Genomic DNA, 27931 nt, shown 5'->3' with positions numbered 1-27931 from the left:
CGTATGCCTAACATTAATCTTAAATTAAGACTAAAAAACTAATTTTTGTTTACATTAATTTTTACGATATAGGCAATTGCAACATTGTGGCTGTAGTAACTAGTGCTTCAGTTCAGGTTTTGATTTACAGCACCACAAAAAAGCCACATGCGTTTGCATCGCGTGGAAATACTTTTTGGCTCCGGCAGCTGATCTTATTTGTTCTACGAAGGTAACTATGTTTTTCAAATATATTTTGTTTTCTATTTCATCAGTTGCAAGAGGCTACCACAATGTGCTCAGCAAAGCATTTGTTGTAAATAAGAAATCGATGTTGGCTAACCCTAGTTAAGTCGAGTTAACTGTTAGCTATCTTGTTCTATTGATCCCTTCTGGAAAGTTGCAGTGTAACAGCAGTAGCTTGATTTGTTAATATCAATGAAAATGTTACAGCCATTACAAGTCACTGTACTGGTATAAATCGGAAACGTGATATAAGGCATCGATCAGGTCAATTAATTAGCTAACTACCTAGCTAAGTTACGTAGTTAGCGCAGGAGTTCTCAAAACTTTTTGGGGCTGGGGACCCCATTTGTTATAAATTCATCAGGGACCCCCTCATAATCAGAACACAACTTGAGAGAGGAAAACATAGCATACAAGTACTGTAGTTTTACTATAACGTTAGCAGTGCATGGCTGGATGAACCAAGTCTCCGGCCTTGGAAGGAACTCGTTGCATCGGAGAGTTCAGAGTTTTCAAACTAATTTCCGGCATTTTTGTCCCTTGTCAGCGAACTTTGTTGTTGCAGCGTTAAAGCTAATATCCTGCCATAATACTACATATTTCTACTCTATGGGGTTCAGGGTTGATTTGTTATGCTCTGCTCAGTTTTTCACAAGCAAATGGCCAAACAGAATCAGCTCACCTGCTTTTACTCTATGATTTGAGTTTGATCTAAAATGTTATAGTTTTTTTAAAGGAATAGTTTCATCATATGAAAACTAGAGCACTGACTGACATGGGACTTTTGGATCCGAGTGAAAATATTAACCAATAAATCTGCTAATATAATAAAATATCTGTAATAAAAAATAAATAATCCCCTCATAAACCTGATTTAATAAATTTGAGGAATTAACAATGGAAGCACCACATAAAATTTTGGGTCACTGGTATGACAGTCTTTTAAAATAGAAAATGTGTTACTCTAGTGAAAGGAGGAGATACTGCACTGATTCCAGCAAAAAACATTTTCACGGCTCTGAAGACTGAACTGCCTCATGCCAGCCACCATGAAAACAATGACACGGGACACATTTTCAATGTATTGGTATTTAGCACTAACCCTAAGTGAGCGGCATCAAGTACAGTGCCTTGCGATAGTATTCGGCCCCCTTGAACTTTGCGACCTTTTGCCACATTTCAGGCTTCAAACATAAAGATATAAAACTGTATTTTTTTGTGAAGAATCAACAACAAGTGGGACACAATCATAAAGTGGAACGACATTTATTGGATATTTCAAACTTTTTTAACAAATCAAAAACTGAAGAAATGGGCGTGCAAAATTATTCAGCCCCTTTACTTTCAGTGCAGCAAACTCTCACAAGCATCAAAACATAGCTACGAAGTGATGCTTTGCAAAAAGATAATGTAACGCACCAGATTTTGCGAGCTTCACCGCATGTTCTTAGCACAGCACTTTGCTTTACTTTTGGGGCGTAGCATCCATTGTTTATCACGTCACCCAACATCACCTGGCAAGCTTCTATCTATTCAGCACTCACCTCTCTGACTGATGTGTATTTAGTTGCATTGTTGGTATAGTGTCCAGTCTTGCAGTAGAGGGCAAAAGCCACATATGCTTATAGCCATGCAAAGAGTGCCCTCTTCAGGACAAATAATGAAATGTGAAAATATAGTTCTATGAAGAACGGCTTTTTTTATCAAGTTATGCGCCAAACACTAAATTTAACAACGAGAGAGAGCGAAATCATAGTGTTTTTACATATTACAATCATTTCATAGCCTAAGTTTAATTTTCAAACATTGGAGATTCAATAGACACATGCACATTCACTGAGTTGCCATCTTCGAGGAACAGAAGTTAGCAAAAAGTTGGGGGTTGTATTTCATTAACGTTTTATTGAAAAGGTACGGATTTAAGTATTGACCTTGGGAGAATCAATGTAGTAGGAGCTAGATTCCACAAAGCCTGGTCTCTGCTCCACTCTGTTGGGGAAATTCATCATAAACTACCTTCACGATGGAGGTGGTGTTTAGTCCGCTAGTCAAAATGCTGAGTTTTGGCACTTTAGCAAGGCGTTATTCCCCAATTTTTAAAAACGTTTTCCATGTGGTCTGTATTAAAGGGTACTTAATTTAATGTAACAGGCTTTTCAAGTTCAATATTGGTGCACAATTTCTGCTTATCAAAGGGATGCAAAAAGCACACTTTTCGTGGAACAACACATTGTATTGTTAGGTTGCTGGTTAGAATTACGGAGCCAGCAAGGTGAAAATGAATCCCTTGGACAAAATGTAATCTGTTTATTGCTGACATTGTTTGAAAAACATATATTATCTTTGAAAATGAAATGCAAGGAATTGTTGCTATGCCACTTAGCTAATATCATCTCCTATCTATCACAGACGCACAAGAACATGTCTTTCCGAGGAGGTGGTGGAAGAGGTGGCCGTGGTGGCGGATTCAACCGTGGTGGAGGGGGAAGAGGAGGATACGGTGGTGGTGGTGGTGGTGGTGGTGGAGGATATGGGGGTCGAGGTGGCGGTGGTGGTTTCCGAGGTGGACGAGGAGGATTCCAGGACTATGGCCCTCCAGAATATGTTGTTGGTAAGATGACTGATTTGGCAATGTGATGATGCACCCATATTGATTAAACACTTTCTCGTGATGCAGGGGGCATTGTTGATACTTGGCATCCTGAATTTACTCCAGTTGTCTATTAATGTCCATGTTGTCTGCCAGGCGTTGCAACCTCCGTTGTCGTGGGTTTACTTGCAGGTGATGATCCATGTTTTTTTCTGTACTGACCATATGTCCTTGCTCTTTCCTCCAGCACTAGGGGAGTTTATGCACCCCTGTGAGGATGAAATTGTGTGCAAGTGTGTAACTGAGGAGAACAAAGTTCCCTACTTCAACGCGCCTGTGTACTTGGAAAACAAGGAGCAGATCGGGAAGGTGGATGAAATCTTCGGTCAGCTACGTGACTTTGTATCCTTTCAATGTTTTGTTGTCTAACCTGTATCGTATTTGTGGTTGGTTTATATCATTACATTTTTCGGTGATGCAAAATACTAATCTCAATGTAAAAAGTTGCATGCTATGGTCATTTTTCTACTGTTTAACACTGAATTTCAGGTCATTTGTGACACTGGTTGGCCCCTTAACCTGAAGCTACAGTATTTCTCTGTCAAACTCTCTGATAATATGAAGGCTTCCTCATTCAAAAAATTACAGAAGGTAAGCAATATCAGTTTGTTACATGTAGCAGAGCTTGACCAGTAGTTGCTTAAGTACTTTTTTTTTCTTTCTATGCTATAAAAACACTGTATAAAGGAGGGATCACAGGTTCCGGGAGGGAGAGAGAAAAAGAGGGGGATCACAGGTTCAGGGAGAAGGAGAGGATGAGGAGGATGACTCACTGCGCTGGACAGTAGACTCCTAGTCGTACTGAAGAGGAGGATTGTGGGGGTGAATAAGCTCCGATGTCCAGGAAGAATACAAGACAATAAACATGAATACAGTAACAGAACACTAACACATTCTACCCCTGAGAAGAACAGGCAGGATGACTCGCTGTCTAAAGCACTTACAATGACTGAAAGGACTTAACAGCAATACACTGTTGCACTCTTCAATTTCATCATTACTCTGTGGTTGTGGTATGCTACGATACTGTAATTAGTATGGTGCTCTTTAATACACAGAATTTCGCTGTGGTACTCTTCAGTACTCTGTGGTACTGTTTAATGCGGTCATTATTATGGTTCTTTTCAATACTCTATTACTCTTAGTGAAAATGAGTTTGGTCACATGATTACACTGACTGAATAGTGATAGGAACAACCACACCAACATGTACTGTGACTATTTAAAACTGTAGCTGGTTAATGTCTGCTTTCACAGGGTGAACAGTGTTTCATCTGATCCTACTGGTGCCCTGTCACACGGACCTGATGCACAGCAAACACTATTCCATCCAGTCCTTAATGGAGATCTGATATGCAAGTGTACTTTTTTAAAACACGGTTGGACCAAATGCTGCCAGATATATGAGAATGATGAACAAATGTAGATAGTTTTTCTAATTCATGAAATCAACAATATTCTGCTGAACGTGGTATCATAGTTAACATTGCTTTAGAAATGTTATCTGACAGTTTGATTCCTATTCTGCTGTATGTTCTACTACTTGACTGCCTGCCACTACAGATGCATGTATGGAGTTTGCTCTGATACCAATCCTCTCACCATTTCTTCACACACACACTTTACACATTGTATTTGTAGCATCTGTGCACAACATGTAAGTCGCTCTGGATAAGAGCGTCTGCTAAATGACTTAAATGTAAATGTACTTTTTGTCTTGTCTGTGATACCCAATCTGGCATCCGTGGGGTTATCTGAGAATGAGGAGCTTTGTGACGGGCAGTGTGTTCATGCTTCTCATGCTTTTTGGAACAGAAATGACAGAAATACCTCCCTCAACTCTCCTGTCAACCAATCATCATCTGTGAATCAAACACGGATTCACAAATCTTTGTTTATTTTTTTTTAGCCGGAGCTCAGTGCAGCCCCTCTGCACAGCCAATGTGTACTTCTGTTTTTGCCACAGTTGTATCATAATTCCCCTGCGGAACCTTTACGCCATGGGCACTGGATTGACCATAAATCTGCTTTAGTTATTGCATATAAATGTCTTGACCTGTATTGTGTAACAGCATATTCTGGTCCACAGTTCTACGTAGACCCAATGAAACTCCTACCACTACAGAGGTTTCTTCCCAGACCCCCCGGGTGAGAAGGGTCCCCCAAGGGGAGGCAGAGGAGGTAGAGGTGGACGAGGAGGTCCCCGCGGAGGTAAGAGTGAAATGCCAACCGCTCAGCCCATGGGTGTTTTTTCTCTTGTGATTAAAAGTGGAGGAATGTTAGTCAATTGATATTCAAACAAAATACATTTGTCCTCCCAGGTGGATTCCGTGGTGGCAGGGGTGGTGGTGACCGTGGCGGATTTGGAAGAGGAGGCTTCGGTGGTGGGCGGGGAGGAGGAGGATTCAGAGGAAGAGGTGGCGGAGGCGGGCGAGGATTCAGAGGTGAGTCCAAATCCTGGAAAAGGAATCCAAGTGACTGTGAATAGACAATTTGCTGTTTTTAGATTTCATGATGTGTGTTCCTGTGGCATTGATGCCTTTTTCTGTCATCCAGGTGGCAGATGATGACAACCACTGTATGCCCCGTGGGATCCTCACCAAGTGTCAATCCCTACAGGAAGCACATCAGTGCAATGCGATGCTGGAGCTTGGCTCTGTTGGACTTGACATGGAGAATGAACATTTCATCTTTTTATACTGCTCAATTATCAATGTGTTTTGTTTTTGTATACCAATCTATGATGTGTGAATTAATGGCTTTTGAACCTTGAAAGCACTCTGCTGTCACAGGGAATAGTATGTCCCAGTTTTTGCAACTCTTCAACATTGTTCACACTGGATGGTTTGGGGGTACATTTAGGATGTGTCATGGTGTTATACTGTTGAATATGATTGAGAGCTTTCATGTTGGAGTGCAATGTTGATAAGAGACAGAAATTGATAATACCTGGAATTGTATAAGGCTTGGTTTGGTAAGTGGAAGATATGGTGGACATTAGTATTCATTACAATCAGTGGAAAATATTGTATTTACCCCAGAAATCTAATGTGGTTACAGAGTACTGGCACCTTGTGTAAAGAAAAGCCTTTGATTAAATAGTGCTCTGTAGAAGTTTCTCCTGTTTTTATTTGAACATCTAACTTAATGTCTTATTTTTTGCTCATGCAAAAATAAACAAGTGTTCCGGAATTGGAACAATACCTCTTTCAAATTCAGGGTGATTTTGTTTGTTTCAACACCTTTTGTCAACTGGTCATGTACCGAAAGGTTGCTAGTACCACTGCCGAAAGCAAATAGTCCAGCAGTTCTCTGCAAAGGCAAATTATTAATCTTTGAAATTAGTTAGCTGTTTGTGTGGGTAAATGTGATAATTTATGTCTTCACCATACATTTGTCATTCTTATTGGTGTCCCATATCAGGCTCAAATCAAATTTTATTTGTCACATACAAATGGTTAACAGATGTTAATGCGAGTGTAGCGAAATGCTTGTGCTTCTAGTTCCGACAATGCAGTAATAACCAAAGAGTAATCTAGCTAACAATTCCAAAAATACTACCTTATACACAAGTGTAAAGGGATAAAGAATATGTACATAAAGATATATGAATGAGTGATGCTACTGAGCGGCATAGGCAAGATGCAGTAGATGGTATCGAGTACAGTATATACATATGAGATGAGTATGTAAACAGTGGCTAGTGATACATGTATTACATAAAGATGCAGTAGATGATATAGAGTACAGTATATACGTATACATATGAGATAAATAATGTAGGGTATGTAAACAGTATATTAAGTAGCATTGTTTAAAGTGGCTAGTGATATTTTACATCAATCCCATCAATTCCCATTATTAAAGTGGCTGGAGTTGAGTCAGTGTGTTGGCAGCAGCCACTCAATGTTAGTGGTGGCTGTTTAACAGTCTGATGGCCTTGAGATAGAAGCTGTTTTTCAGTCTCTCGGTCCCAGCTTTGATGCACCTGTACTGACCTCGCCTTCTGGACGATAGCGGGGTGAACAGGCAGTGGCTCGGGTGGTTGTTGTCCTTGATGATCTTTATGGCCTTCCTGTGACATCGGGTGGTGTAGGTGTCCTGGAGGGCAGGTAGTTTGCCCCCGGTGATGCGTTGTGCAGACCTCACTACCATCTGGAGAGCCTTACGGTTGTGGGCGGAGCAGTTGTCGTACCAGGCGGTGATACAGCCCGACAGGATGCTCTCGATTGTGCATCTGTAGATGTTTGTGAGTGCTTTTGGTGACAAGCCAAATTTCTTCAGCCTCCTGAGGTTGAAGAGGCGCTGCTGCACCTTCACGATGCTGTCTGTGTGGGTGGATGCCGAGGAACTTAAAGCGTACTACCCTCTCCACTACTGTTCCATCGATGTGGATAGGGGGTGTTCCCTCTGCTGTTTCCTGAAGTCCACAATCATCTCCTTAGTTTTGTTGACGTTGAGTGTGAGGTTATTTTCCTGACACCACACTCTGAGGGCCCTCACCTCCTCCCTGTAGGCAGTCTTGTCGTTGTTGGTAATCAAGCCTACCACTGTTGTGTCGCCCCTTTAAGATTTAGATGCACTATTGTAAAGTGACTGTTCCACTCGATGTCATAAGGTGAATGCACCAATTTGTAAGTCGCTCTGGATAAGAGCGTCTGCTAAATGACTTAAATGTAAATGTAATGTAAATGTCCACAAACTTGATGATTGAGTTGGAGGCGTGCGTGGCCACGCAGTCGTGGGTGAACAGGGAGTACAGGAGAGGGCTCAGAACGCACCCTTGTGGGGCCCCAGTGTTGAGGATCAGCGGGGTGGAGATGTTACCTACCCTCACCACCTGGGGGCGGCCCGTCAGGAAGTCCAGTACCCAGTTGCACAGGGCGGGGTCGAGACCCAGGGTCTCGAGCTTGATGACGAGTTTGGAGGGTACTATGGTGTTAAATGCTGAGCTGTAGTCGATGAACAGCATTCTCACATAGGTATTCCTCTTGTCCAGATGGGTTAGGGCAGTGTGCAGTGTGGTTGAGATTGCATTGTCTGTGGACCTATTTTGGCGGTAAGCAAATTGGAGTGGGTCTAGGGTGTCAGGTAGGGTGGAGGTGATATGGTCCTTGACTAGTCTCTCAAAGCACTTGATGACGGAAGTGAATGCTACGGGGTGGGCGGTAGTCGTTTAGCTCAGTTACCTTAGCTTTCTTGGGAACAGTAACAATGGTGGCCCTCTTGAAGCATGTGGGAACAGCAGACTGGGATAGGGATTGATTGAATATGTCCGTAAACACACCAGCCAGCTGGGCTGCGCATGCTCTAGCAAACCTGTAATGTGTCTTCTAAATGGCTACTGTGACTAATCTTGTGAGATACTTCTCCTTGCTGTAATAATAGCTGTGTGGTCAACAGATGAGATGTACTCCACAGTGAGGAAATTACATTGCAGTGTCAAATGTCAATGCCTCACTTCAGGGGTCGATATCCATGTTCAGTTTGTGTGCATGATGCCCTTTATGTGAGTACTATCTGTGGAGAGGCCAAGGCTTTTTTTGGCACAGCTTGGTGGGTAGTCATCGTTCCCCCCCATAAACCCACAGGGTTGCTGGTTCAAGAACACCCCTTCACCAATTGACAGTGTGATCTACTGTATAATAAGGTTTGCTATGATTGGATAATATCCTCCAATAAATGTCAGGACCGTGTGCATTCACTGCATATGCGGTTGGCTGAGGATTTCATGGGTTTCCACAAATCATGGAACACATCGTCATGGACGCCAACACCTATCCTGATTGGTCGAGACGGTAGTTCTTGAACCGCCACTGCAACCACCCCTTTCTCTCGTGCGGAAGAAAGAACATGGAGGCAGCTGGGAAGGTAAGCTCAAAGTACATGAAAAATCAACATTGTATACGTTTACATTTTACGCTTCTGAAATGTGCAATGTTAACATTTTTGCCGTGAACGATATTAAAGCGTGTATTTTGCTCGCAAAGACAGATTTTGAATGGACATTGACCTGGCCGTAGAAGTTCCACGTATAGTCAGCGAGAGATTCCAATAAACATTGTAACGTTAGTCTTTCATTTTAAGCGGATGTGAATCAAGTTAAACTACCGTTATGCAATTCGAGGGGTCATGGGTTTAGAATGAATCTAGGTAGGCAAAAGCCGACCTAACTCAACTATTTACGATGGAGTTGTGGGCGGACTGGAGCTCCAATGTCACATACAATTAAGTTATGAAAAACTTGATTTCAGCACCCGAAGATAGCCCGGAATTGAACCATAATATGGATTTACAGTAGAAGTTCAATATGACGATTCACGTCTCCAACTCGGTCATCAAGTTTTCTGAAGACAAATCAGTGGTATGCCCAACAACGACGAGACAGTAGGTGGAGAGCCCTGGTAGAGTAATGGGAGCAAAGTACTCTGTACTCTGCCCTGAAGTACCCAGTACTCTGCCCTGAACTTAATCACTGTTACTAGCCGGCTACCAACCAACACCTTAGCCTGCTGTCCTATGTATATAGCAGAGGGGGCAGGTGGGAGGAGCTGTAGGAGGAAGGGCTAATTGTAATGGCTGGAATTAAATCAACAGAATGGTACTAATTAAAACACATCACACACATGGAAATTGATTCCATTCCAGCCATTACAATGTGCCTGTCTTCTTATAGTTCCTCCCACCAGCCTCCTCTGGTACATAGACAAACACGGGTCACTTTTTAATAATGTTTACATACTGTTTCACCCACTTTTATATGTATACACGGTAAGAAATTCCACATGAACTTTTAACATGGCACACCTGTTAATTGAAATGCATTCCAGGTGACTACCTCATGTAGCTGGTTGAGAGAATGCCAAGAGTGTGCAAAGCTGTCATCAAGGCAAAGGGTGGCTACTTTGAGAAATCTTAAATATAAAGTATATTTTAATAGGTTATGGCCTAATGATTTTATTTCAATTGACTGATTTCCTTATATTAACTGTAACTCAGTAAAACCAATGAAACTCTTCCTTGTTGCATTTAGATTGTTGTTCTGTATACTACAATTTATTATGGGTATTTTTGTGACCATAACTAAAATAGTGTAGTAGAGACCACATTGCTTTTTGCCTCTCAGGAAGGTAACATTAGCTAGAATCACAAACGGTTCATTGCTGTTTCAAGTTGTCTCATGTTTGAACCAGTCCACTCCAGATTAGACTAGAGATTGTATACTGTCTTTAGTAGACCTGGCTCGAGACTACAGATTAAAGTCCGTCCAACTGCTAAGAGGCCCAGTCACTGCACATTCCATCTTCTATCACTGACCGCCCTCCTCTCTTCAACTGCACTCACCATAAACCCCAATCAATCTTCCAAATTCATATTTTCTGTGTATGAAGTTGACTGTTGACACATTGAGCTTCTGTCTTCCAGGTGATCAAGTGCAAGGCAGCAGTAGCTTGGGAGGCTGGGAAACCTCTGTCCATTGAGGAGGTGGAGGTGGCCCCACCGAAGGCCAATGAAGTGCGCATCAAGGTAACCCTTCCCTTTGCCAAAAATGTCTAAGACTAATGCACCTGTATTATACTTGCATTACATGTCCAGCAACACCATAACCAACAACCTCATCCTGCAGTAGACTGCTGGATCTTTGGTTTGTGTGTGTGATACAATATATATTCCTAGAACCATGTCAGTGAGCACTCGCTCTGTAAAACACAACATACTCTTTGATGCAGGCCGCTCTTCGACAGGGATGAACTGTTCAGCAGCTGGAATACCGTGGGGAGCTTCTTGTGTTTCCCTGTCTCCCCGCCCAAATAGATTCAGTGGGCCAGCTGTGAGGAAGTCATCTTTGGAATATGTTCAACACAGGGCCTATCTGGCCCAGTGTTTAGACTAGAGAGCGTCATTTATGGTATACTCTATAAGCATTTTACCACATTCCTCTAATAGCTAGCCGTCTGTCTTGCACCATTTAGACAGCCATGTGATAGTTTCTATGATCAACATAGCAGGTGCAGTTGTTGGTATTGTACTGTAGGGAATAGTCCTGGTGGGTTGAGATGTGGTTCAACAATTAGGGATGTTTTAGGCTAGTTGGCACACGTGCTTCATAGCCTACTGGGTGTGATGGATGAATTAACTAATGGCAATGTTGTCTTTCAGGTCTTTGCGACAGGGTTTGTCACACAGATGCCTTCACCTTGAGTGGCAGCGACCCTGAGGGACTTTTCCCTGTCATCCTGGGTCATGAGGGCGCCGGGACAGTCGAAAGCATAGGAGAGGGAGTCACCAAGTTCAAACCAGGTGAGGGACTGCGAATATCAACAAATGTATTATCCCTAAAACAGAGGTTAGAGCATTGGACCAGTAACCGAAAGGTCGCTGGTTCAAATTCCCGAGCCGACAAGGTTAAAAATCTGTCTGTGTACTTGAGAAAGACACTTAACCCTAATTTGCACCAGGGGCGCCGTACTACTATGGCTGACCCTGTCAACAACACATTTCACTGCATCTATAGTGTGTTCATACCCCTTGACTCATTCCACATTTTGTTATGTTACAGCCTGAATTAAAAATGGATTTAACGGACCCACCTCATTTACATAAGTGTTCACACCCCTAAGTCTACATGTTAGATTCACCTTTTGCAGCAAATACAGATGTGAGTCTTTCTGGGTAAATCTCTAAAAGCTTTGCACACCTGGATTGTACAAAATTTGGATATTATAAAAATAAAGTATTTTAAGCTCTGTCAAGTTGGTTGTTGAGCATTGCTAGACAGCCATTTTCAAGTCTTGCTATAGATGTTTAAGCTGATTTAAGTCAAAACTGTAACTTGTCCACTCAGGAACATTCAATGTTGTCTTTGTAACAAACTCCATTTTATATTTGTCAGTGTGTTTTAAGATCTTGTCCTGCTGAAAGGTGAATTTGTCTCCTAGTGTCTGTTGGAGAGAGTTGTTTTAGCATAAAGATAAACGAAATAGAGCTAAGCACAGGCAAAATCTTAGAGGAAAACCTGGCTTTATGCTAAAACAACTCCCTAGTACTTCGCCGATGACGAGCATACCCATAACATGATGCAGCCACCACCATGCTTGAAAATATGAAGAGTGGTACTCTGTGATGTGTTGTCTTGGACTTGCCCCAAGTATAACGCTTTGTATTCAGAACAAATATTTCTTTGCCACATTTTTGCAGTATTACTTTAGTGCCTTTTTGCAAACAGGATGCATGTTTTGGAATATATTTATTATGTACAAGGCTTCCTTTTCACTCTATTTAGATTAGTAGTGTGGAGTAACTGCAATGTTGTTGATCCATCCTTAGGAGACAACTATCATAGCCATTAAACTCTGTAACTGTTTGAAAGTCACCGTTGGCTTTCTGGTGAAATCCCTGAGTGGTTTCTTTCCTCTCCGGCAACTGAGTTAGGAAGGACGCCTGTATCTTTGTAGTGACTGGGTGTATTGATACACCATTTGAAGTGTAGTTAATAACTTAACCATGCTCAAAGGGATATTCAATGTCTCCTTTTAAAATGTTTACCGATCCACCAAAAAGTGCCCTTCTTTGCGAGGCATTGGAGAACCTACCTGGTCTTTGTGGCTGAATCTGTGTTTGAAATTTACTGCTCAACTGAGGGATTTTACAATTATCTGTATGTGTTGGGTACAGAGATGAGGTAGTCATTAAAACATCTGGTTAAACAATATTATTGCACATACAGTGAGTCCATGCACCTTATTATGTGACTTGTTAAGCACATTTTTATTCCTGAACTTATTTAGGCCATAACTAAGGGTTGAATACTTATTGACTCAATACATTTCATCTTTTTACTAGCTTGTAAAGATTTCTAAAAACATATTTCCATTTTGACATGATGGGGTATTCTGTGTGTGTGTAGGCCAGTGACACAAAATCTACATGTATTTCCTTTTAAATTCAGGCTGTAACACAACAAAATGTGGAAAAAGTCAAGGGCTGTGAATACTTTCTGAAGGCTCTGTATCTGGTGTATGTGACAATACATGTTATTTTATTTTAGGCCAGAACTAACATGCCAGAATCAACTAATACCAGGACTTGATCAGTTGAATCGGATGTTTAGGTACTGGGCTGGAATGAAATTATGTTTGAATGAAATCGTCCTCCTGAACTGTCTCCTTACTAAAAGTCATTGTTATCTCCTAGGTGACACCGTCATCCCATTGTATGTGCCACAGTGTGGTGAGTGCAAATTCTGCAAAAACCCCAAGACCAACCTCTGCGGGAAGATCAGGTAACTAGAAGGGAATCTGGCCTGTCAATAGTCAGCCATGAGTCCATAGCTTGGAAGGTTGAGGTCAAGCTCATTCTATTTTCAAAGTCAGCCAGGTAGGCAGTGAAGGACTGCGCATATCTGTAATGACAGTTAGAATAATCTCAGATATAGTAGGACCGTATGCTACTCCAGTCTTGGGATTGAAATAGCTGCTGTGCGGGCGAAGAAGCAACCAGTGTTGTGAACACCAACATTGCAACTTAAACCAAATCAAGGCCAAATTCTGTCAGGCAGAGCTCTGAAATAGCCCCTGAAATAGTTTTTTAAATTTTATTTATTTTATTTTACCTTTATTTAACCAGGCAAGACAGTTAAGAACAAATTCTTATTTTCAATGACGGCCTAGGAACAGAGGGTTAACTGCCTGTTCAGGGGCAGAACGACAGATTTGTACCTTGTCAGCTCGGGGGTTTGAACTTGCAACCTTCCGGTTACTAGTCCAACGCTCCAACCACTAGGCTACCCTTCAGCATTGGGTACCATCCTGTGCGCACATACCACGTCTATTTCTATGGGCACAAGCCCTGTTCATGACAGAAACAGTTTACACCCCTGTTGGTGGAGAGAGTTTTGCAGGTTTAAAGCTTGTTTCCTGCAATTTTACGTGTTTTGTGATGGGGGCGCAAAGAATATCCACGTCTCATGTGTATTCATGTGATATTTGGGTGACAATTGCTACAATATCTGTGGGCTAAAACCTAAATAAAACAAGGTTAGCTGACATGGGCCAGTTGATCTGGACATTTCGGACAAGTTATAATTAGCACTCTAAGCTATGCAATGACTAACATGACAAGCTCAACAGATGATGTACTACCTAATTTCGAAAATTGCACCGTGTGCATTATACTATTACAACTGGCTGTTACTGATAATCATTCGCACCCTCTCCAGAATGACCCAGGGCCGGGGTCTGATGCCTGACAACACCTCGCGGTTCACCTGCAAGGGCAAGCAGCTGTTCCACTTCATGGGGACCAGCACCTTCTCTGAGTACACAGTGGTGGCCGACATATCGGTGGCCAAGGTGGATGAGAAGGCCCCCCTGGACAAGGTGTGCTTGCTGGGCTGCGGCATCTCCACGGGCTACGGAGCTGCCCTCAACACTGCCAAGGTTGGTGGGAGACGCCAGGCTGCAAAACAAAGTACCTAGTCTTGAAGTGGAAAGCACAAGCGATGAGTTACAGCTTTGTGTCATTTGGTTGTATCACTTTGTTTTCTATCCTCTGTAAATTAGCTTTCCACTCATGCAAATACTTAGTTAATATGTCCACTGGTTTCAAATTTAGGAAAGCAAATGAATAGGCAATGATTATAATAACACACATCTGACACTAAAATTGTATTCCATTGTTTTACTGACCAAAAGCCATTCTGTAACTCTTGCGTTCCCAACCCACCTCCAGGTTGAGCCTGGCTCCACTTGTGCCATTTTCGGCCTGGGCGCCATCGGCCTTGCCGTCATCATGGGCTGCAAGGTTGCCGGGGCAACCAGGATAATCGGCGTGGACATAAACCCAGACAAGTTTGACAAGGGCAAAGAGTTTGGGGCCACCGAGTTCGTGAACCCCAAGGACCACAGCAAGCCCATCCAGGAGGTGCTGGTGGAGATGACCGACGGAGGGGTGGACTACTCCTTTGAATGCATCGGCAACGTGGCTATTATGGTGAGACTGTCCATTTAATAAAGTTTAATGTCACATTAATAAATTATTTTGCTATCTCTCAATTCAATTATCTTATGTCTCTTCCTTCACCAGAGAATACTTTTTTCTAACGATATGAACAGAAAATATTTTATATTTATATGGAACAATAAAACTGAGAATATTTTTATAAAATATATTACTGATTTCAAAAGGGTGGGCTTAAACTGACTAATTTAAAAGCCCTGGATGTGACCTTGAGGGTGTCCTGGATACAGAAACTATATTCCAATCCAAACTGGATTTCAGCTAAATTAACTAAATGCGACATTATGATTTTGACACACAACCTCCTACCTTTTCTTAAACATTTCTCTACCAAAACAACAGTATTTTTTTTTAGCAGTGCATCTCCATTCCTCCAGGAGGCAATAAAAACATGGTTACAGTTACAATTCTATCTACTTGAAAACCCTGAGGAAATTCTTCAGCAACTTATTTGGTACAACACAAATATTGAAATTGATGGACAACCACTTTGTTGGAAACCTTTTATTGAAAAACACATTTATTTTCTAAATGACATTGTGGACAAGGATGGAATGTTGCTTGATTTTGGAACATTGTGTCGAACCTATGTGGATATTTAAACAAGTCATATATGCTGAGTTGGTGTCTGCTATCCCCCCCACATGGAAGGTTAAGATGAAGATAGAAAAGCACAACATAACTGTGTGCTGTCCTTGCTACAGGTTCAAGGCTGGCTTTCCCATCACTCCATCAAGCAACATATTAACCCTCAGCTTATCATCTTTGGTGACCTCAATGTCTATAGGTATTCAATTAACAACACCATATTTTCTGCTAGGTAAAATATGAATATCCAAAACACCCAACCTTTTTAAACAATTTGTTAAGACAACGATTCATCCTTGAATGTACAATTTACTATTAGAAATCAGAAAATTCAACAGCATCAACGAAAGTGGGAGTGTTGGTTAACTCTTTAGGCATATTTATTTGACTATGTTGACTAGAGTTCTATTGAACAATGTTAATTAAAGCAAATATACTGTGGAATTATAGGGCAAAATGTTCCATATGCCATGGAATGTAAGCTAACAATAATTTGTCCTCATTTCTTTTTGTATTAGGCTACACCATGGCATTGTTCTATTGTGTCTGTTATGTACATTGTCCTCAGTTCTTATGGTTGTGGAAGGTTTTATACTCTTCACCACCGGAGGTCACTGTAGGGGATACTTCAGTCTTGGACCACAACTGCAAAATACATGTCACTTTGCTAAGCAGATGAGTATTTAGGGAATCCAATCTTCTGATGATGGTCAATTGGTTGTTTCAGAGGGCAGCTCTGGAGGCGTGCCACAAAGGCTGGGGCGAGAGCATCATCATCGGGGTGGCCGGCGCAGGGAAGGAGATCTCCACACGTCCGTTCCAGCTGGTTACCGGCCGTGTGTGGAGGGGCACAGCATTTGGAGGTTAATGTCGTGGATGATTTTCATAAGGAACCTTGCCTTTTTTTTGACGTAAATGTATTTTACTCTGTAAAGTCACCTATGTTTTGGATAAATGTGTAGTTATGAGACTTTTTTTAATGGAAGTATGATAATGCAGTAAGGTAATGCATAGATTCCTCCATGATGTTTTCCTGTTCCTTTGTCCCAGGCTGGAAGAGTGTGGATAGCGTCCCCAAACTAGTGACTGACTACATGAACAAGAAGCTGAAGGTGGATGAGTTTGTAACCCACACCTTGCCCTTTGACCAGATCAATGAGGCCTTTGACCTCATGCATGCTGGAAAGAGGTAAATGGATCAGGTGTTGCATCATATTACATCCGTGTGATGTTAGTTTATAAAAAATATATACTTCCAACACAAAGTATATTAAAGGCTTTTAAATCTGTATGCTAATCACTGTATTTTAATGTGTCCTTTACAGTATCCGTACCGTCTTGAAGTTCTGAAGTGCCATGTTGAGCATCACATTCACCTTCAGGCCTTTATAAAACAATCACCTTTCATACACTGTAACACTTAACCCTGTGCACTTAATGTCATTCAACTTTCAGAATTAGCTCTCCAGTCCAGTTGCGTACATATGTAGCTCTGTCCATGTCAATTAGGATCAATAAAACATATCAAAAAAGCAATAGTCCTCTTGTGTTTTCTTTACAGTTTTTGAAATGAAATGTGCCATAGGTACCGGCTATACTTTTGAAAAAATGATTTTTTTCTGGATGACTCAGAAATTGTCCAAAGGACTTTCCAGACTAAAGCTCAACCATGTAATCCTACTGAAGTCTGGCAATCATCCAGAGCTCCACAACCAAATGGTTTACTTATGCAACATTGATTTGAATGATCATGGATGCATCATTGAAAGGGACGTAACAGGTAAAATATTATGGAGCAAAACATCTTAGGCATTATTTTGAGCAGAGTATTGGCATGTTTTGATATTGACTGATGCAGTAAGATTGTCACTGAGTCACCCTGGTATCAAAGCATATGAAAATGCGTCGCTCTGGATAAGAGCGTCTGCTAAATGACTTAAATGTAAATGTAAATGATTAATGAAGACTAAATAAAATGTCTGCATTGTGTACTGATGAAGTGGTAATAAAATAGGTGGGTTAACCCTAATGCCTTAAACTAGTGTAAAAATAAAACGATTCACAACATAAATAGTGGTCATAGACTTAATTACTGTACTTTCCAAGTGCTCCAAGCAAATTTGAAGTCGGAAGAGCTCACATCTGTGAGCATGCGCAGTTAGGTTTACCATACTTGGTTGTCATGTTGGAAAGCGCAATCCAATCCGCTTTTATGTTTCACATTACAGAATTGTGAATCCGATAATCAGAAGATGGCGACAGCTGAGTCGGTGAGGGATTGCATTAACTCTACATTTTGTAACATAATGGGTTTTGGGTTACAGTTATACTAAAATATATAACGTGATATATTAGCTAGTGATGCAAATGTATGGTGGGTGTTGCTGCGAGTGCACGACTACCGCAAATGTGAGAATGATTGTTGGAATGTTCGACTCTTCGAGGGCTCCTAAGTGAACCACGAGCTGTCGCTAGCTAATCGATTGTGCATGTTGGAGTTGGGGATATAGCAAGTTACAAGACTTCTCAATGTTAGTCACTATACCTTCATAAGTATTGAAGGTTAAAAATATCCGTGCCCAGCAGTGTCAACCATTAACAATACTAGAAACATGCATGATCGCCACCGCCCCTTCAAGAAAGGTGGCTAGCGAGTTGACCTTTTTGGTGCGTTCCAGGGATAAGTTGCATCAGTTGGGCGTAAAAATGTAAATGGTGTATCTCAAATGCTAGGTCGCTTTTTGAGATCTCTTCCCTATCTCTCCAGGAATCAAGTTTGAATCCCCCTAATTCCGAGGCGAAAAAAAGTGAAACTGGTCAAGAAGTTGTAAATCCTGAAGATTACATCAAACATCCACTACAAAATAGGTAAGTACTATAGCTGCTTAACCTAGCTAGTTCCACATGAAAATACACAACTAACTATATCCATTGGGATATCAGTATCCACTAGAGTTAATGCCTGACTATGGTTTATACCAGTCTTGTCAGGCATGGGTTAAAATATTACAGGAAGCACTGTATATCCCTAAAAGTGTACTGTGGCGCTTATCTGCACCATTATCCACGGACCACTTGCCCTGTTACCACAAGGTTGCTGGTTCAAGTACTGCTCATCTTATTATATGCCATTTAACAGACACTTTTATCCAAAGCGTCTTAGTCATGAGTGAATGCATTTTACATATGGGTGGCCCCAGCGGGAATCGAACCCACAACCTTTGGCATTGCAAGCGCCATGCTCTACCAGACACACGGGAACACAATCTTCCCCCTCAATCACTACACAATGTGTAAGAAACGTACATAGTAAACTGAAAACTGTCAAGGTTGATGTGGAGTGTGATTTGCCTGATTCATTGTCAATATACGCTTATAGGCTATAGACAGGTTGGTTGTAAAGCAACAAAACCGACGCATTTACAACTGTGGGGCAAAACTGACAGGGTTGGCTTAGAATGTTGACATGTAAACTATATTTAGTCTCCAAATGTTAATTGAAAATATAAATACATTTGCACAATGAGCTCATGTCTTTCAAATACATCGTTGTTGGTTAGCTAGCTAGTGAGTTCTTGCCATATTAGCATTGCCATGAAATCAGTCAAATCACCTGTTGTTCGATATCTGACCGTTCAGAATCATAACCAATCATGGCCTCCGGCCACATTGATGCTCACACATTATTTTTGTGACGTCAGCCAATCCATCTATAGTGTTGACACAAAATCGTTGAATTTGGTTTGCTATGCAGATGGGCTCTGTGGTTCTTTAAGAATGACAAAACGAAAACCTGGCAAGCAAACCTCCGTCTCATCTCCAAGTTTGACACAGTGGAAGACTTCTGGGCGTAAGTATTTTATTGTAGAAAGTCACCTACAACCTCTTACATATATTCAGACTCTGAGTGTCTTACTGCGTCACTACTGTGCCTGTCCTCCTGTTTCCCCAGTCTGTATAATCACATCCAACTATCAAGTAACTTGATCTCCGGCTGTGACTACTCACTTTTCAAGGTAAGGATGATTTTTCCCTATCTGTAATCTCACACATGCTCCTTTTTCTTCCATACCCATTTCTACATCCATAACAGCACATTTTTGTTGAGGTTGTGGCCAGTTGCAGCAAACGATGAAATTGTCCATAAAACAATTATGTTAATTCACAAATTCAGTCGAGTTATTGACTTGCGCAGTGCCTTTTAGACAGAGGGCTACACTATGACAGGGAGTAGTCACATCTCCCAAGGTCTCGTTTCAGCCTATGGCTTTAGCTTTCACTGCAAGGGTTATGACCCCACCCAAGGAGGTCAGTCTGCCCTAAATAGACCACTACTCAGACTCTTAAACAGCCTCTATCAGTCATAATTCAATGTCACGATCTTATACTAGTATTGGTTGGCTGCTTTTCACGTCAGTCAGCTTTCATTTCCATTCCTTATGTCGAACTAGATTTCAGTTTTAGGTTTCATCTATTCCTCTTATGTAACAACCAAACGAACCGAGTTGTTCTTGGGTATATACCTTAATCCCTTTATCTGAAAACTTGTTTAATACAAAGCTCATGTATCATGTAGTTTAGTTTAGTTTATTTTATTTTTACAGGGACAGTGCACATTAATCAACGTTTCAGTAAAAGTGTCGGTTTTAGCCAGCCGGCTAATTTTCAACCACAGTCCCTGGGCAGGTTATTAATATCAAGTTCTGCAAACAAAACAAGCAAATATCGGGGCTCATCTTTGCATACAAGCAACCCCTGACCTATAAAGGCAAAAAAAAATTATGAATTGAACTTTGCCCTTTAACCCCTGAGCCTGGTCGGTTTTTGTGCTGCAGGATGGTATCGAGCCCATGTGGGAGGACGAGAGGAACAAGCGTGGTGGCAGGTGGCTCATCACACTTTCCAAACAGCAGCGCAGGGCCGACCTCGACCGCTTCTGGCTGGAAACGGTTAGTACCCCAACCCTACAGGTCTGAATACACGCACAAAGGGCATAACTACACAAAGATGTATTAACTATTTGTATGTAACCCTACTCTGTAAAAGTTGGTGTATTTATCTCATGTTAAGTGTGTGGGACACACAGTGCCTTGCGATAGTATTCGGCCCCCTTGAACTTTGCGACCTTTTGCCACATTTCAGGCTTCAAACATAAAGATATAAAACTGTATTTTTTTGTGAAGAATCAACAACAAGTGGGACACAATCATGACGTGGAACGACATTTATTGGATATTTCAAACTTTTTTAACAAATCATAAACTGAAAAATTGGGCGTGCAAAATTATTCAGCCCCTTTACTTTCAGTGCAGCAAACTCTCCAGAAGTTCAGTGAGGATCTCTGAATGATCCAATGTTGACCTAAATGACTAATGATGATAAATACAATCCACCTGTGTGTAATCAAGTCTCCGTATAAATGCACCTGCACTGTGATAGTCTCAGAGGTCCGTTAACAGCGCAGAGAGCATCATGAAGAACAAGGAACACACCAGGCAGGTCCGAGATACTGTTGTGAAGAAGTTTAAAGCCGGATTTGGATACAAAAAGATTCCCAAGCTTTAAACATCCCAAGGAGCACTGTGCAAGCGATAATATTGAAATGGAAGGAGTATCAGACCACTGCAAATCTACCAAGACCTGGCCGTCCCTCTAAACTTTCAGCTCATACAAGGAGAAGACTGATCAGAGATGCAGCCAAGATGCCCATGATCACTCTGGATGAACTGCAGAGATCTACAGCTGAGGTGGGAGACTCTGTCCATAGGAAAACAATCAGTCGTATATTTCACAAATCTGGCCTTTATGGAAGAGTGGCAAGAAGAAAGCCATTTCTTAAAGATATCCATAAAAAGTGTTGTTTAAAGTTTGCCACAAGCCACCTGGGAGACACACCAAACATGTGGAAGAAGGTGCTCTGGTCAGATGAAACCAAAATTGAACTTTTTGGCAACAATAAAAAAAAAATGTTATGTTGGGCGTAAAAGCAACACTCATCACCCTGAACACACCATCCCCACTGTCAAACATGGTGGTGGCAGCATCATGGTTTGGGCCTGCTTTTCTTCAGCAGGGACAGGGAAGATGGTTAAAATTGATGGGAACATGGATGGAGCCAAATACAGGACCATTCTGGAAGAAAACCTGATGGAGTCTGCAAAAGACCTGAGACTGGGATGGAGATTTGTCTTCCAACAAGAGAATGATCCAAAACATAAAGCAAAATCTACAATGGAATGGTTCAAAAATAAACATATCCAGGTGTTAGAATGGCCAAGTCAAAGTCCAGACCTGAATCCAATCGAGAATCTGTGGAAAGAATTGAAAACTGCTGTTCACAAATGCTCTCCATCCAACCTCACTGAGCTCGAGCTGTTTTGCAAGGAGTAATGGGAAAAAAATTCAGTCTCTCGATGTGCAAAACTGATAGACATACCCCAAGCGACTTACAGCTGTAATCGCAGCAAAAGGTGGCACTACAAAGTATTAACTTAAGGGGGCTGAATAATTTTGCACGCCCAATTTTTCAGTTTTTGATTTGTTAAAAAAGTTTGAAATATCCAATAAATGTCATTCCACTTCATGATTGTGTCCCACTTGTTGTTGATTCTTCACAAAAAAATACAGTTTTATATCTTTGTTTGAAGCCTGAAGTGTGGCAAAAGGTCGCAAAGTTCAAGGGGGCCGAATACTTTCGCAAGGCACTGTAACTCTGCTATCTAGTGGCCTGTCTCTCTCACACACACACACACACACACACACACACACACACACACACACACACACACACACACACACACACACACACACACACACACACACACACACACACACACACACACACACACACACACACACACACACACACACACACACACACACACACACACACACACACACACACAGTATATATTCACACAGCCCTTTTCCCAGAAGTACACATCTACAAGTTCATTACATGGACATGCAATAAATGTCTCAGAAAGTTGATTATGTCTAGCTGTCATTAAAGTATTAAAACATCTGGCTGTCCATGTGCATTTCAGCTCCTGTGCCTAGTGGGTGAAGCCTTCGATGACCACAGTGATGATGTATGCGGGGCAGTAGTTAACATCCGAACGAAAGGAGACAAACTTGCAATATGGACAACAGACTACGAAAACAAGGATGCTATTACACACATAGGGTGAGCCGGCGTCGCCATACCATTTAGTTAGCCCTGAAAGATGTTGACCATCTCTTGTTTTTATCCATATACAGATATTTTTACTAGACTGTATTTTCCCTCCTCTGTAGACAAGGGTGGAAGGAGAGGTTAGGCGTGCCACACAAGGTGATCATCGGATATCAATCACACGCGGACACTGCCACCAAGAGTGGTTCCACCACCAAGAACATGTTTGTTGTCTAAGGAGTTTTTTTTTTGTTGGTTGGTTGTTTTTCCTTTCCGTTTCCATGGCGTTTGTTGAAATGCTGTTGCGAAGTTTAATCTGCTACCCAATTGAAACCAAAGCTTCAACACAGACAATTGCCTTTATTCAATCAATTGCAATATGATTTCACGACAAAATGGTCTCATTCATATTTGCCCTGAAACAAACCTATACCTTCGATGAAGGGTGGGAATAACCATGAGAATTGAAATACCAAAAAAATACCCCCCAAAAGTTATCCATGTTCTTTTTTTAATTCGCCATTTCCCTTTTCTTACTGAGGATATACTAGGAGGCTTTTTGTTGATATATTTTATGTTTAACAGCATCACACTCGTAGCTGCCAGGGATTTGTCTCCGTAAGCGTGTTTTCGGGACGCCTAATTCCAAACTGTAAAAAAAAATATATATAAAAAAGATATATATATTAGTACCAGTCAAAAGTTTGGACACACCTACTCATTCAAGGGTTTTTCTATATTTGTACTATTTTTTTACATTGTAAAATAATAGTGGAGATATCAACTATAAAATAACACATGGAATGATGTAGTAACCAAAAAAGTGTTAAACAAATCAAAATATATTTTATATTTAAGATTCTTCAAAGTAGCCACCCTTTGCCTTGATGACAGCTTTGCATACTCTTGGCATTCTCTCAACCAGCTTCATCTGGAATGCTTTTTTCCATCTGGAATGCAGTCTTGAAGGAGTTCCCACAAATGCTGAGCACTATGCATTTTCGGAATGTAAAATTGCTTTCAGTGTAAACTTAAAAAGCAAAAAACAAATAAGGATGTATAAAATATGTTTTTTATTTATTTAATATAATCTATCAGTCATCAAAATAATTGCTGAACAGTCGGGAGAATAATAAAAAATTCCCAACTCATCCCAAACCATCTCAATTGAGTTGAGGTCAGGTGATTGTGGAAGCCAGATCTGATGCAGCACTCCATCACTCTCCTTGGTAAAATAGCCCCTACACAGCCTGGAGGTGTGTTGGGTCATTGTCCTTTTGAAAAACAAATGATAGTCCCACTAAGCGCAAACCAGATAGGATGGCGTATTGCTGCAGAATGTTGTCGTAGCCCTGCTGGTTAAGCGTGCCTTGAATTCTTAATAAATCACTGACTGTCACACCACCTCGTCCATGCTTCATGGTGGGAACCACACAGGCAAAGATAATCTGTTCACCTACACTTTGTCTCACAAAGACACAGCAGTTGGATGCAAAAATCTCAAATTTGGACTCATCAGACGAAAGGACAGATTTCCACTGGTCTAATGTTCCATTGCTTGTGTTTCTTGGCCTAAGCATGACTGTTCTTCTGTTTGGCGAAGGCCTGATTCACACAGTCTCCTCTGAACAGTTGATGTTGAGATATGTCTGTTACTTGAACTCTGTGAAGCATTTATTCGGGCAGCAATTTCTGAGGCTGTTAACTACGGAACTTATCCTCTGCAGCAGAGGTAACTCTGGGTCTTCCTTTCCTGGAAGGAAAGTGCGACTGCACTTGAAGACACTTTCAAAGTTCTTGATATTTTCCGGATTGACTGACCTTCATGTCTTAAAGTAATGATGGACTGTCATTTCTCTTTGCTTATTTGAGCTTTTCTTGCCATAATATTGACTTGGTCTTTAACCAAATAGCCTTATCTTCTGTATACCACCCATATCTTGACACAACTGATTGGCTCAAATGCATTAAGAAGGAAATTCTAGAAATGAACTTTAACAAAGCACACCAGTTAATTGAAATGCATTCCAGGTAACTACATCATGAAGCTGGTTGAGAGAATGCCATGAGTGTGCAAAGCTGTCATCAAGGCAAAGGGTGGCTACTTTGAAGAATCTCAAATGTAAATTATATTTTTTGGGTTATTACATGATTGCATATGTTATTTCATAGTTTTGATGTCTTCACTATTATTCTACAGTGTAGAAAATAGTAGAAATACAGAACCCCTTGAATGAGTAGGTGTGTCCAAACTTTAGACTGGTAGTGTATGTGTAAAATGTAGAGAGAGATCTACATTTTCGGGAATATAAACTTAAGTAGCAATATAATATAATTTTTGAGAACTAACAATTATCAAAATAAACACTGAACAGTCAGGGGAATTTAAAATTCCCAAAACAATTTATCAGTATTTAAGTTTGAGCAGAATAAGACAGTATTAGCCATGGCAAAATACATAGAATTGCAGTTTGTTCTTTAACTGCTAAATGTTCTCTCAGGTCCATCGCAAAATGTTTAGAATTGGAAGAAATTAACTTTAAAACTGCAAAAATGTAAATAAAAAAACTTCAATATTGGGGGCCTAAAATGGGTTTACTAAATTCAGCAGCACTGACCACGCCCCCTTTCCAAGCCCACCACCTAAGATCCTTTTTGATTCCAAAAAAGCGCAGCCAGGGTTATCTTTTTGCCAAATGGAGTTTGTTTTACCAGATCTAAAGAAGTGCTGTAGTTTCCTCCATTGAATCTCAGTTCATTATTTTCAATTGGTTTAGCCTTAAAGTGGTGAAAGTTGACCGATACTATAGTTTTGCTTTCAGTAAAATGTTCACAACTTTTGGTATTGCAGATCTATTTAGTGTTATTTTTTATTTCTCTCACAATATTGTATTCTTCATGTAAACCTGTATTGTTTAAAAAAAAACATTTTCTAAGCGCAGCAAGATGCTTTAATAAAGTGTATGTTAAACTGTACTTGTATTCATTGGAGGTGTATTAGGTGTAACTGAATGCCTTGCTTTGGCACCTTGTCCTGCTCCTATGAACATGGTACAAAAGATGACTGTAAATAAATGTAAAGTATGTTGTCTTCAAGCTGAAAATTGAGAGAGAGTATTCTGTTTAAATGGATGTTGATGCCTGTAGTCTTGTTCAAAACTACTGTTTCAGAGAAGCTTTCTTCATCTGTATCAAGTCCCACCAGACTCATTCACAGTGCAATTGTATGCCTAAAAAGGTGATAAAGGTATTTGATTTATTTTCCACTAGCCATTCAAAAGAGCACATCAAGATAAACCTCTTAATGATGCACTCCAGGATCTTAAGCACAAAAAAATGTTTAACATGTCATTTGAATTCGAATCGTAACAAATCACCCAAATATATATTTTTTGCAGGGTGTAATGTAAGATATGGATGACTTGGTGCACAATTTGACATACTACACAAAAAACAGGGACCAGTTTTAGCTCCTGACCACCACTTTCAAAACTACTGTCTGGCTGAATTTATACTGAAGTTTCAGAGTGCGTTGTTCATTCTCATTTTCATGCAAATATTCTAAAATCCGCAAAAGGAAAATGTGGATTTTCCCACCAGTGGTGTTTCTACAAAACAGACTTGCTGTGGATAAAAGTCTGTGCGTGATGATGTGGTGCACACAAAATGTACTCTTTTGCTTAAGTTTTCATTTACCAAATAAAAATCTGCTGCTCCTTTCTGATGTGTGGATGTACTGCAATACCTGAGATTTCTTGGTAGCTCTGATGAACACCTATAATTAATGACAAGCCATTTCCTTCAACAAAACATGTCATTAATCATTTCTGATATCTGACCAATTGAGAACAGACCAGAAGAGCGAATATGGTGTTAATCCGTGTGAACTTGTTTAATAAAGCAACCTTTTATGTACGTTTAACTGTAACCACCCGAAGTCATCCAGCTAGTTTTAAGTTTTCCTTTTTGTTTGCAGATTAGCCAATAGTGTATGAAATATAGACTGAAACATTCAGAATCTTTGAAATGTAATCCACATGCTGCCCAATTATGATATTTGTTTCAGTCATTTATCTTTTGACCAATCAGATCAGTTCTGAAAAATATCTGTCAAAATACCAATTAGTGGGAAAAAATCTGACTTTGGCTACCTGTATAAACGCAGGCTTAGATCTGAATGTTGTGTGGCCATGCATTACACTTTTTTAAACTGATTTGGGATCCATCACACATTTCTGGGCTTGCATGTAATGCCGGGTGGGACACGACTTTCAAAGTCCTAACATCGCTGAGCATCTCACATTAAACAACCATCTTTCCTGTAGTTTTTTTTTCTTGCCAACGTAGTGGTGTGTGCACTTAACAATCTGGCACAGACAGGATGTCACACACTATAAGATTCTTGATTGATTGTGAGGATTCTCGATACCTCGCTGACTCTTGAAAACAGTGATGCTCCTCAGTCAGACATTCACACTTGGCATACAGACTTGAAATATCTAGCCAACATTTTGAATTGAATAACATTGCTTGTGAAATTCATAGCTGCAACATTTTGACGCTTTGGGTAAAGGCAAGTACAAACGCGTAGTCATAGTTTGAGAGTACACCAGGCGTGGGCAAATGGCGGCCTGCGGACGCAGTCGTGGTGTCAACTTACTGTTGTGAGTTAGAGCAGTAGAATACACAGGGTGCAATTTTGAAATGTGGTTATACATCAACAGTTTTTCTCTTGTCAGTCACTGACAGTCACTCAATTAGCCCATGTTAGCCAAAAAGTTTTTAGGAGATTGGTAAATTAGTCTAGCGGCCAGCTATCAAAACTTGTAGGCCTAATCATTGTCAAATTACCGACTGTGGGGTTCCCCATTGATTTTGTTAGTCACTCTCAGATATCATATAAACAATGTGTATAATTGCAGGAAATTAGCTTTAAAACTACTAATTTCCCTCTGCCGAGTAGAATTACATGAAATGAGTTATAAAACTGCTAAATCTTCTCTCTGCCCCATGGCGAAATGTGTAGAATTGCAGCAAACATGCTTTAAAACGGCAACATTTTCTCTAAGCTCCATGTCAAAATGAGTAGAATTGCATGAAAAAAAGGATGTCTCTGCTGTCAAGGGGGGGGGGGGGTCGCAAATTTATATTGCTCACCAAGTAGGGGAGCGGGGGGTTTGGGGTGTGGTATGGATGTGGGTATGCAGACCCACAAGCCACTGCGGCCCCTCATTATGAGTTGAGGTTTTTTGTGGCCCAAACTCCCATTAAAGTTG

The 27931-nt window shown here is 40.8% G+C and overlaps 3 protein-coding genes across 3 annotated transcripts; all 3 read left to right on the top strand.

Moving 5' to 3' along the window:
- Positions 1–72: 72 nt before the first annotated feature.
- Positions 73–6089, top strand: LOC123994110 (H/ACA ribonucleoprotein complex subunit 1-like). Its single transcript, XM_046296617.1, is given in 8 exon segments — positions 73–211; positions 2635–2836; positions 3063–3217; positions 3407–3466; positions 4965–5015; positions 5017–5086; positions 5197–5319; positions 5432–6089. Coding segments are annotated over 7 exon segments (660 nt in total). The 5' UTR covers positions 73–211; positions 2635–2646; the 3' UTR covers positions 5443–6089.
- A 2616-nt stretch (positions 6090–8705) lies between these two features.
- Positions 8706–17017, top strand: LOC123993496 (alcohol dehydrogenase class-3-like). Its single transcript, XM_046295697.1, is given in 10 exon segments — positions 8706–8746; positions 10301–10402; positions 11036–11048; positions 11051–11176; positions 13070–13157; positions 14094–14313; positions 14606–14866; positions 16209–16344; positions 16532–16670; positions 16807–17017. Coding segments are annotated over 10 exon segments (1128 nt in total). The 5' UTR covers positions 8706–8728; the 3' UTR covers positions 16832–17017.
- A 597-nt stretch (positions 17018–17614) lies between these two features.
- On the top strand, positions 17615–23426 carry eif4ea (eukaryotic translation initiation factor 4ea). The gene is made up of 7 exons (XM_046296616.1): positions 17615–17751; positions 18249–18349; positions 19236–19331; positions 19434–19497; positions 20317–20430; positions 22528–22667; positions 22778–23426. The coding sequence occupies exons 1-7, from the start codon at positions 17734–17736 to the stop codon at positions 22890–22892; spliced, it is 648 nt and encodes a 215-aa protein (XP_046152572.1). The 5' UTR covers positions 17615–17733; the 3' UTR covers positions 22893–23426.
- Positions 23427–27931: the final 4505 nt, after the last annotated feature.

This window comes from Oncorhynchus gorbuscha, linkage group LG13 (genome assembly GCF_021184085.1).
Source record: "Oncorhynchus gorbuscha isolate QuinsamMale2020 ecotype Even-year linkage group LG13, OgorEven_v1.0, whole genome shotgun sequence".
Lineage (NCBI taxonomy): Eukaryota > Metazoa > Chordata > Actinopteri > Salmoniformes > Salmonidae > Oncorhynchus > Oncorhynchus gorbuscha.
Note: the sequence above shows the minus strand (reverse complement) of the source record. Positions and strands in the feature narration are given on the sequence as shown.

Coding starts and splice junctions, on each gene's coding strand:
- eif4ea (XM_046296616.1), top strand. Junction 18,350..19,235: donor AAACATCCACTACAAAATAG/GTAAGTACTATA, acceptor TTTGCTATGCAG/ATGGGCTCTGTGGTTCTTTA. Junction 22,668..22,777: donor GATGCTATTACACACATAGG/GTGAGCCGGCGT, acceptor CCTCCTCTGTAG/ACAAGGGTGGAAGGAGAGGT.